At 48.0% G+C, this 11,638-nt stretch overlaps 1 protein-coding gene across 1 annotated transcript in view; it reads right to left on the bottom strand.

Moving 5' to 3' along the window:
• Positions 1 to 1,043: 1,043 nt before the first annotated feature.
• The window catches only part of pbx2 (pre-B-cell leukemia homeobox 2), a 21,615-nt gene continuing 11,020 nt past the window's right edge, over positions 1,044 to 11,638 (bottom strand). The window contains exons 3-9 of the mRNA XM_041226061.1: positions 4,712 to 4,956; positions 4,326 to 4,516; positions 3,986 to 4,121; positions 3,512 to 3,653; positions 3,319 to 3,407; positions 3,038 to 3,124; positions 1,044 to 2,914 (exon numbers count right to left, since the gene is read on the bottom strand). Coding sequence (XP_041081995.1) covers positions 2,834 to 2,914; positions 3,038 to 3,124; positions 3,319 to 3,407; positions 3,512 to 3,653; positions 3,986 to 4,121; positions 4,326 to 4,516; positions 4,712 to 4,956 — 971 coding nt within the window. The 3' untranslated portion in view covers positions 1,044 to 2,833. The remainder of the gene's footprint in view (positions 2,915 to 3,037; positions 3,125 to 3,318; positions 3,408 to 3,511; positions 3,654 to 3,985; positions 4,122 to 4,325; positions 4,517 to 4,711; positions 4,957 to 11,638) is intronic.

Genomic DNA, 11,638 nt, shown 5'->3' with positions numbered 1-11,638 from the left:
ACACTTTTTTACACAGAGAATTGTGAGGGTCTGGAATCAACTCCCCAGTAATGTTGTTGAAGCCGACACCCTGGGATCCTTCAAGAAGCTGCTTGATGAGATTCTGGGATCAATAAGCTACTAACAACCAAACGAGCAAGATGGGCCGAATGGCCTCCTCTCGTTTGTAAATTTTCTTATGTTCTTATAAGTCAATCGGCATAGGGGACGGCGCCGAAGCCCATGGGGTCACCCTACAACACCACACTAGCTCACACGACTCAGAAAACGGTACATTAACTACACAATGTAATAGAAGAGAATTACAAGCTTAGCGCCAATCTCTATAGAGGGGTCGAAACCAACTCTAATCAGTAGAATCTACCGAAGCGAGACTAAAGCAACTAATGTAATGTAGATAACTGTAACAAATCCAATTTGTAGGTAAAAACCATACAAATGAGCCAATTTCCAGCACAAAGAGAGCACAAGACAATCTCCGTGATGTCTCAGTGAGGTGAGAGAGAAAATGACGATATGCTACTGTGAGGACGACCCTCTTCAGCAGGTGGGAGGGACTTCCTCCTCACAGCTGGGCCCTGATAGGGCAGGTTTTTTTTTTATATATGCTCAGTGATTGATGGGTTAGAGGCTCTTCCCATTCGGTAATGGTTGTCATTCCACTTGAAAGGGAATCACACACACAGGGACAGGACTCTATGTACACTGGGGGGAAAAGAATAATGTGGCAACAGACAAGTTCACATAAGCAGTGTGCATTAAACACAGGAATAGTAATATGGAATTTGACAGTGCTATAATCTCTTGACTCTAGTCACTTGGTCCTACTGCTTCTATATTACACGGCATGTCCTGGTTTTTGTGAACACCAGATCTAAAAAGGTCCTGTCCCTTGCATCAATCAATCCAGTTTCTAATGCACCCCACCCCACAATGCACACAGAATATAATGTGGCAATTTGACAAGTTCTGCAAACCTCCAACCCCCGAATGGTAGTTCCACCAGGAAATTTAACTGAAGTGAAAAAGCCAGCAAGCGTTTGAAAAGTGTGTGAAAGTTTTATTTAAAATACTCAGGAGAGGTAGGTAGTACTGTACAGGACACTCTTAGTATATTTGCTGTCAAACAGTTTTATTAAAAGAGATCTGGTCACGTGGTCGAACACATTTCAAAACACGCACACAATATACAATCATTAAAAAAAAAATTTAATGAAAACTAGAAGCTGCACAGACCACAAGATCATGACAAGTCGCACTTTCCATGTCTCGACTTTCTTAGGAATTACCTGATAAACTGAAGGTACTGTATCCATCTATGCTATAGTTTCATCATTTTTAATGTTTTAAAAAGACCTTTTTGGGAGTAACAGTTTCAGGCAATAGTCACCCTACAATCCTGGGTAAGCTACATTGCTATACGGTGTGGTTAAACAAAAGTGACCTGTGATGAAAAACTACAATAAAAGATGGCGACACCAATAGAAGCCCCAGCATGTGAGCGCCATGTTTGTCGTTCTCTTTGGAAGCAGAGCCAAGGTGGTTCAGCTCACTTTAATACGATAAACAATATGAATCTTAAACAAAAAAAAACACAAAAACATTTCAATTATTATTTTTAAATGGTGGGGGGGCCTGGCCCTTTCAAAATTCTGTTGATTTTTAATGAGTTGCTTTTGAGGTATAATAATAATAACAATACAAACACACAGCTTGTAATTAAAAGCAGTTTGAGCTGCTTGTTTTGGTGTAGTTCTGTTCATACATGGAGCAGCTATTAGCGTGAGTCGAACTCTCCGATCCACTCGTCTCCATCTTTGTGATCTGTAACTTTATATTTCCTTTGTTTTATATAATTGTGCTGTATTTACAGTTTAGTAGTGTTTTTTCTGTCTCTCTCTCGCTCGAACAAATGTAGTGATTCTGTACAGGGTCTTAATGACCAACGGTAAAAAAAATAATAAAATAAAACAATTACCGTAAGGGATGCTGCACCGCAGCCAGGTTTTTTTTATTAGAGCCCTTTACAGCCCTGGAGAGGAATCACTGGATTGCTGGAACAGTCTAGTCATTATCCCAGAATTAACATACAGACATCCAGGGTGACTCCCCAGTGCTGTAAAAGAGTTAGAGATCAATGGAGAGGAAGAAGGGGGTTAAAATTAATAAAACCCAGCTGTGGTGTACTAGGGTGCAGGGGGATCAAATCGTCCCCATTACTCCACAGACAGGCGTTTCGGCCAGGGCCTTCAACAGTGCGACGCGCTCCACAGTAGCGATGTGTCTCTCCTCCCGTTTGTTAGTTTTGTGACTCTTGCGTTGCTGTGCAGCTGGTTTGTCCACTTCCATCACACACTGGTGAATGGCATCAGCCAGATGCTTGTCTGCTTCACTCAGTTTCTTACAAGCTTATGAGAATGGTATGTATCAACAAAATAAAAGAATAAAAAGCTGGCAGATTACTCAGGAACTGCTTTTAGTTTGTCCCATGACTCCGCTGTGTGGCACAGTGGCTGCTCCTTGTTTCCAGTTGCCTTGTCTCCTGAGTCACATGACCTTCCCAAGCAACAAAGCACAGGACAGGCTAAGAATAGTTCCTAAATCCTCTCCCTCCCCCTCTATCACACTAACACATGCTTAACTAGAGTGAGTTAAAACACACTCACTCCTTCTCTCTCACTCTCTTGGTCTAAGCTGAAAACAGAATGAGAAAAATAAACAAAAATATAAACTGAAATCTCGTAAAGATCCCTCCAAACCAAACATTTCTTATATATAAAACTAGGACCCCTCCCCTCCAGAATCCATTTCAGCCACTGGCAGGACAAGATGGTCAGTTGGAGTTTTCCGAGTGGTCACTTCCAGGTGAGGTCACAGAGGTGGGCGTGGCTGCTTCCTGCCAACCTCCGTTAACCTGAAAGAGAAGAAAATTAAAATGAGTGAACAGTCTCACACAGGCACAGAAAGGCGCCTCAGTCAATAACCTGTGAACAGTTTGAATATTTCTATAATATCAAGAGTTTATATTCTCTCTCACCCTGTTCTCCGGGGAGGTGTACATGTGATTGGCTCCCAGCCTGTCTGTGTAGCGGCCCCGAGTCAACCCCTGACCAAGAGACTCCCCCTGAAATGAGAGCGAGAGAGAGAAAGAGTGAATGCAACAGGAGACAGAGTGAACGCAACACAGCTTTCAATGCGAGAGAGGTATGGGGCGCAGAGGGTTGAATTCATATATCTACAACACAAGAGAGAGGGTGAATGCACAAGACAACCTCAGGGATACTGCATGTGCGCCAGTGACACAGAGACATGACTGACCTGCGCTGCTCCGTGAAATGAGTCTCCATTGAGCCCCGGCATCCCCATGAACATGTCAGCTGAGCCAGGGAGAGAGAACGAGCCAGACCCTGAGAGGGAGATAGAGGGGGGTTAGAGAGAGAGAGAGAGAAGTTCACAGTGTGGCGGTCGTAGGGTGCAGGGTGCGGTGCGGAGGCCGGAGGGTGTTCAGTACCTGTGGAGGTGGGAGTCTCTGGTGACTCCTCTCCCTGTGTTGCTCCCACGGCTGTCTTCACTGCGTACAGATTCGCCTCCTCCTGGAACTTGCCGATGTTCTTCTTGTAGCGAATCCGCTTGTTACCAAACCAGTTCGACACCTGAGAGAGACAGCGATAAATATACAAAAGGTATGACCCCTGCAAAAGGGCCCCACCCAGCCCATTCCAGTCGGCTGCCATGCTGAGGCTCTAATGCCAGCATTGCATTTCAGCCATCAACACCGGGCCAACAGGAAATCCAGATGAAGATGGAGGGAGAAAGAGAATTTCCTGTTGTAAAATATAGCTGTACTTTTCATTGCTGCAGATTGATCAGAATGCTGCTGGCACACATTAGCTGACTGTATAAACAACTACATCTCCCATCACTCCCCACTGTTGACACTAGTGCAGGGGCATGCTGGGAGCTGTAATTTTGGGGCACTGCTGACCTGGGACATGGTGATGCTGCACTCCCTGGCTAGCTCCTCCTTGGCCTCTTCGCTGGGGTACGGGTTGCTGAGGTGAGAGTAGAAATACTCATTCAGAACCTCCGTCGCCTGCTTGCTGAAGTTACGACGCTTCCGTCTGCAGGGAGATGAAACCGGAGACCATGAGGTTAGACGGCCTTATCAGGGAGCAATGAGGGACAGACACTGCTTTCATCGGGATCAGGAGGGACAGACAGATTCTTCATCAGGGGACTGTACAGTGTGGTGCAATGCTGTGCTGGATACTGCTGTGCCGAGCGGTGTATTTCTGTGCTGTACTGTGTTGAGCTCTCAAACTGACCTGGCGTCAAGGAATCGCGAGCGCAGAATCATGACGGCCTCGCAGGTGCTCTGCTTGAGCTGCATCTGGATGGTGCTGAACTTGCGGTGGATGATGCCCACCATGCGCTCGATCTCCTTGGGCGAGACGGGGCGTGTGCGGCTCTGTTCCCGCAGGAGGTTCATCACGTGGGTCGTAAACTCGTTACACGCCTGAAACACGCAACGCACCATTGGTCAGTCTCCACCACACAGCCGGAGAGTTTTCATCAAAAAACATTTTTTACCTTTGAAACAGATCTTTAAACCTTACGAGGGAATGCCCTTTTCTTACCACTGAAGTAATAAAAAATGTGCCCTCAGATGCACATCCTACTGACACACTCAGTACCAGTCCCTCTCTCTCACCTGCTCGTATTTCTCTAGCTCTGAGTGGTATATATTCCTGATCTGTCCTAGTTTGCTCCGATAATCAGAATGCTCGATGGAATTGTCAGGTGAGACACCACCCCCCGAGGTTGCCGCGGAGACGGCTGCTGCAGCTCCGCCCCCTTTCTCAGGGCCGGAAACGCCCTCGGCCAGCAGCATGTTGTCCAATCGCACAAGCTGCGGGTCACTAGGCTCCTCGTCGTGAGCGCTGCGCATGGACAGACCTGGGAAATCAAACACAGAGCATGGATCAGAGTCAAGCACAGCACTATCAAACACACAGAGCTGGGATGAGAGCCAGGCACAGCACAATCAAACACACAGCCTTGCAGAGCTTCACATTTCATTTTGATAAATTTGTTTACTGTCTCTAACAATTTTTTTTCAATCATTTGGGGGGGGGGGGGGGGGGGGGGCATCTTCTTGTTTCAAATACTCAGACACTGATTTACTTTTCAAAGCAGTCCTGAGAGGCAGGCTTTCATAACTGCTCAATTGCTACGGATGTGAAATATCAGCTATCTAAACTAATTTATTCTACTGCTTCTAGTTTAGAATCACTTTGCATCCACTAGCAGAGGGGCAGTGTTGCAGGTTGGGGCAGTTTAATGGGTGCACTGTGGTGTACCAGCTGCAAGATTTGACCTTCCACGACTAAGGTGGCACCTATGTTATAAACACTCAAATATAAACTCAAAATGTACTGTTATAGTAATGTTTTTTTTTGTATAATATAATTAATGTAGTTTCTGTATAATTATTACATTAAAAACTAACAGTAAACTCTATTCACAATTATAACGTTAGGTTATTACCATAACCCTGGTTCCCTGAAAAAGAATGACAACCATTACCGAATGGGAAGAACCTCTCTGACCGTCAATCACTGAGCATATATAAAAATTCTGTCCTATCAGGAACCTGCTGTGAGGGGTAAGTCCCTCCCACCTCCAGCTGAAGAGGGATGTCCTCACAGTAGCACATCACCATTTTCTTTCAAAAAAACAGAGGTCAGCTGGGGACACAACCTCAAAGGGTAATGGCTGTCATTCTCTTTCAGGGAACCAAGGTTATGGTAATAACCTAATGTTCCATTTCAATTCGAAAGACAACCATTACCAAATGGGAAGCTGTTCCAAAGCTGTTGTAGCTCTAGATTACCTAAATTACAGCTCCACGGCGATAGCCTCAGAGCCCACATGAGAGCCCAGAGAGGGTCTCGCTCAGTTTGCAACATCAAGGCAGTAAAAACGCACAAAATGTCTAACTGTCCATGTAGCAGCATTGCATAACTCATATAAAGAGGCACCATGAAGGAAAGCCCACGAAGTTGCCTGGCCCCTGGTAGTATGGGCCATAATGTCCCCCGGTAACAGGGAGACAGATGGGATACGCTTGGCGTATGAACAGACAGTCACCCAGTGCGCTAGACGTTGCTTCGATAGGGCCTGACCTCTAGACCAGGACCCATAGCAGTCAGACAGCTGGTTGGACTGTCTCCAGGACGCCATCAAATCCAAATAACAGCGCAGAGCCCGAACTGGGCATAGCGTGTGTTGTCTACAGTCCTCCTCTGACTTGTGCGGAGGTCTGAAAGTTTCCAAAACCAATGACTGATTATTATGGAATAAGGATATCACCTTTGGCAAAAATGATGAATTTGTTTTTAAATGTTACCCGCAAGTCATTTCCCGTACCATGCATGAGTCATCAATGGACAGTGCATGAAGCTCAATTACTCTGCTTGCAGACGTAATGACTATTAAAAATGCCACCTTCAATGAAACGGGGAGCAGTTCTGCTGATGCCATGGGCTCCAATGAAGGACCCATAAGGGCCTGCAGTACCAGTTCTAGATCCCACTTGGGGATCATGCTTTTCATGGGAGGACGAAGCCTCCAAGCCCCTTTAAGAAACTGCAATGCCAGGAAATGTGCCCCAGGAGACAGAGAGTAAGTTTTGTCATGGCACCCTGATATTGCTGCCAGGTATACCTTCAAAGTGGACGCCGATTTTCCTGCGTCAAACAAGTGTTGTAAGACAATACAATAGCCCCTGCGGCCAGGGGTGAGCTAGCGCGTCTACTCCCAGGGAGCCCCTGTCTCTCTCTCCATGGAAAACCATGGACTCAGCTGTGGCAAAGTGGTCGCCTCGTGCAGGTCGAAATCTCTCCCAAATCCGTTTCACCACTTGAGGATGCAGCCTCCACTCTGAGCTGTCTGGAGCTCGTGTGGACAGGAGGTCTGCTGCCTTGTCCACACCGGGGAGGTGAACTGCCCTGATGGAATGCAATTTTCTGTGCATCCAGTCTGTGCACTTTGTAGTGGACGCCTGGCGAGTGCAGGCCGCCTTGGTGGTTTATTTACGCTACCACTGTAGTATTGTCCATCCGGACTGCTGGCGAAAATGAGATAAATGCCAGGTTCACTGCTTGCAGCTCTTGGGCATTTATGTGCGCTTGCTGCCAATGTCCCTTCCACTGACCTCTCATTTCTCTCCCATTCCAGACTGCTTCCCAGCCCAGGCTGGAGGCATCTGTAGTGATCACTTCCCTTCTGTGAAGGGATCCAAGGGGAGATCCCAGGCGCAGATTTGCCAGGATGGAGCCACCACTCCAGTATCTTCCAGCATTGCACCAGCCGGTACCAATATCAGACCGGGTGCACCTTGACCGTATTTACCCAGGCTTGAAGCGGGCGGATTCTCAGCAGCCCTAGTTGAAGGATTCTCAAGGCGGCTGCCATCAGCCCCAACAACCTTTGACATACTTTGACCTGTAGGAGAGCGTCCTCTCTGAATAGGGAGTGTGGCCTTCAACAACCGAATCCTGTCTTCCAACAGTGAGGCAAGCATACTCAGAGTACAGTTGGATCCCCAGGAACAATGTGGACCGAGATGGTGCAAAGTTGCTTTTTTGTTGATGTATTGAGAGCATTAATATTGTCACACAATCTATAACCTGTTTTGTGTGCGCCTCTGCTCGTGCTTTTGAATGCGCGCAAACTAGCCAATTGTCCCGATAGTTCAGGATTCGAATACCCTGCAGCCTGAGTGGAGCCAGTGCTGCATCCATGCACTTTGAAAAAGTGTGGGGTGCCAAAGAGAGGCCAAATGGCAGCACGCAGAATTCGTACGCGTTGCCTTGCCTGTGCGCGGGACAGATCGTGAAAACAGGCATCTTGCAGGTTGATCAATGTGAACCAGTCGCCCGGTTGGACAGACTGGATGATACACTGTGCTGTCAACATGTTGAACTTCCTCTGTTTGAGGAACAAGTTGGATGACCCCAAGGTCCATAATTGGTCTGAAACCGCTGTCCCTTTTGGGCACCAGGAAGTACCTGGAGTAAAAGCAGCTGAGGGCATCACTTGGACTTGCCAAGCGTACAGCGTTCTTCCTTTGAAAATTGGCAATCTTCTGTTGAAGGAGTATCGCTCTCGCTGGTTCGATGGTGGTGAGGAGCACACCCTTGAAGGGTAGTGGACCTATGCGGAATTGTAGAGCGTATCCGTGTCTCCATTGTCGATAGCACCCAGGATTCCTGGGTGCAGCCCTGCCATGGGTCATTGCCATTGGTCAGTCCGGTTGTGGTGGGGGTGGGTGGCAGCCGGGGCCTCTCAGGGACGGTCTCCCTTGGGCTTGGGAGGGGGCGGGTATTTCTTCGGCCCAGGCCTTCGTCTTCAGCCAACTGGTTACCCCTGGCCTGCGGTGGTCCCCTGCCGCTGGCTCTGCCTCTGCCTGCTTGTCTACTCTGGGGTGGAGGGTGGTGTTCAGACCTTTTTACTCCAGCAGGCTGCGAATGCCAAGTGGTTCTGGTAGAGCACCAGTATAGCCATGGCATTTAGTGCTCGGACCGACACCGCTGCCGAAGCGTAAGCCTTTTTGAGCATTGCATCAATTGTCCTGCAAGGCTTGGACAGACAGGTTGGGTCCTTATCCCCCCTTGGTGAAGGTGGATCCTTGCACCAATGCCGTGACCGTATCCCCAGTAGTGGGGAATGTGCCTAAGCCCGCTTCGTGGGCGCCTGCCGAATGAAGCAGAGACTCTGCTGTTCTAGAGGCTGAGGGTACAGACGCTGGGTTGCTCCAGGAGGAGTGCACCAATCCCAGGAAGTCCTGGCATAAAGGGAGGGCATGCAGTGGGTGCCCTTTCTGCTGGAGGAAGCGGTTCCCCTTTCCCTCCTGTTCTGCTGGCCAGGAAACATCCGTGGCTGCAGCTGCACGCTGCATTAGTGCCTGGAACTGTTCCCTCTGCGACACATGTGGCAAGGGTGGCAAGGAGCCCCCCACCGTGGCCTGCCTGATGGAGGTGGCTGGCTCAGAGGCGTCCGATCTGGACGCCATGAAAGGACAACTTGTCTGGGCTAGGGCGTTTAGGCAGAGGGGATGGGGAGCGAGACTGTGGGGGCTGGGGCTGCCCGGTGGTAGGCGGCAGTCTGCATTGTGATTGTAATAGGGTCTCTAGCATGTTCTGCTGAGCCCTTACAGTCTCTGCCAGCTCCGCTCGGCTGAGCTTGGGCTCCTCCTAGACAACTGTGACGGGGATCGTCTGCGCGGCGACAACCTGTCCCCTGGTGAGCGTCCCCTCAAACAGTACTGTCTAGGCGGTGACCATCTCGCCTCCCGAGAGGTATCTGCGTTCCCTGGTCACTGTAGCAAGGGGGGGGTCGTAGAGGGCCTCTGCGGAGAGCCTTGGACCACTGACCTCACTCTCCCTTGGCTCGAGGAGACTCTGCTGGGGATAGAGCTGCTCTCCGGCGCTTAGTTCTTCTCAAGAACTTCCTACATGGAGAGCAGTCTAGCTCACCTGCCAGTGCTTTGGCCGCTTGGTCTGGCCTTAAGCATCTGGCGCAGGAACGGCTTCGCCACGCTCTGGTCACACTGATGGAAACCCAGTCTACTCTACTGACATAGCTTGCAGGTGAAGCCGCTGCGCTCGGTGCAGATAGTAGTGCGGTCGGTGCCGGGCTGTAGGTGGTGCCGAAGATGTTTACACCGATGACGAGTCAAAATCGGGGCCGGGTAGGCGTTGTTTTTCTCAACCTCGCAGTCGGCGGTAAAAAACGCGGTAGATGCCGAGGTATGCAGCCGATTCAGTCGGTGAGGGCAAGCGCAGCCTCGCTAGGAAAGCCAGAGGCTTGAGAGGGGCACTAGGCAGAGCTGTTTTCTTTTTTCTGGTCGCTGTGACCAATTAAATCTCCGTAGAGGACGACGCAGCGAGCCCGCAGAGTCTCCTTACAGCACGACAACAGCTCCTCACATGGTATATCAACTACACGAGGCCTGATATAGTGAAAAAAGAGTAATGGCCGCCGCCAATCTCATAAGAGGGGTCGAAACCAGCTCTAGTCACTTAACTGACATAAGAATAAGGCAAGAGCTCTATTAGTAATGCTTGAAAGCACGATTTTATCGTGGAATATAATAAATTTGTGGGTAAAACCCACCAAACCAGCCAATTTCGGTACAAGAAAGCAAACGCAATCTGTGACCTGTCTCAGTGAAGTGAGAGAGAAAATGTCGATGTGCTACTGTTAGGACATCTCTCTTCAAGAGAAGGTGGGAGGGGCTTCCCCTTCACAGCAGGGCACTGATAGGGCAGATTTTTATATATGCTCAGTGAATGACTGTGAGAGAGGCTCTTCCCGTTCGGTAATGGTTGTCATTCGAATTGAAAAGGAACATATCTGTAACATCACTCTTTGATCGATTAATTCTACAAATCTCTTTACCAAAAAAAGTCGCAGAGTGACTTTGAAGAGCAGGGGACTGCCAGGCAGTTACATTGTTGAAAACTAAATGCCATTTAATTACAAAGCAATCATTTCAACAAGGAGTACATTCCAGTACTCCACACATGGCTCTCGGGGGAGCGGGTACCCGTGTCCTTCACGCGCTCAGGGGGTGTCAGGACTCTCGGGTTTGCAGTGATCTGTGTCCCCGGACAGCCCCACCGCACATTTACATTATTAATGTTATTTTAAATATGAAGTCATGCAGGCAATACATAACTGGAAAAGACAAGAGAGAGATAGAGATAGACAGGAGCGGACTGAAGAACTGAGCACTACAGTGAGTTGCTCTCCTCTCTCATCACTTCCTGTGTATGGTTGCATGTTTTGCATAAGCATAAGCAACTGTGTTGGAAAGAGGTTTGCAGCTGCTGACAGAAAAAAATAAAATGGCTCAGAGAAGTTTAACCCTTTACGGTCCTATGTCAGACCAGGTCTGACATTACATATTTTCCCTTGCCATGAGAAGCCGGAAAAAAAAGGGGGGCTGATCTGAGCAACACACATACCGGCACTACAGAGATAACACCGACATAAACAAACAAAATAGCTACTTCCGCATCAAGCGCTCAAAGAATATGACGGACATTTGCCAAGCTTTTTGAGATGTTATAGTAATAAAAATAGTAACTTGGATCTCATCAGAGGAGTTTGGTGATAAAATGAGCGATCAGGAGATGATTTATCAGTATGCACATCTATAAAGAGGTATGTGAAAAATACAGCGAACAAGGGCTGGGGCATGGCTGGAGATACAGTACTGAGTGTCCTGTTGATATGCAAAGCCTTTTAAACTTGTTTTACTTTGAATAAAATTACTTTTAAACAGCGTGTGTGAAAATAAATTGGACTTGACCATCCTGACAGGCGCTGAATAAATGGATTTAGCTACACTGTAGTTACAATACTGCCAAGTTTAAGGGTCTGCTGGTTGCTTCTTAATTCTTGGCAGCATTAATAGTAGTTCAGATGTTGGGTAGCAGTAGTTTTATTTTTTTCCTCAAAATGACCATAGCTTGATGTATAGAGAAACAAAGAAATGCAGTCATTTAAATCTCCCTACTACTAACCAATCGTGTGTGTGTCATATATATATATATATATATATATCTAT

The sequence above is a fragment of the Polyodon spathula genome, chromosome 24 (genome assembly GCF_017654505.1).
Source record: "Polyodon spathula isolate WHYD16114869_AA chromosome 24, ASM1765450v1, whole genome shotgun sequence".
Lineage (NCBI taxonomy): Eukaryota > Metazoa > Chordata > Actinopteri > Acipenseriformes > Polyodontidae > Polyodon > Polyodon spathula.
Note: the sequence above shows the minus strand (reverse complement) of the source record. Positions and strands in the feature narration are given on the sequence as shown.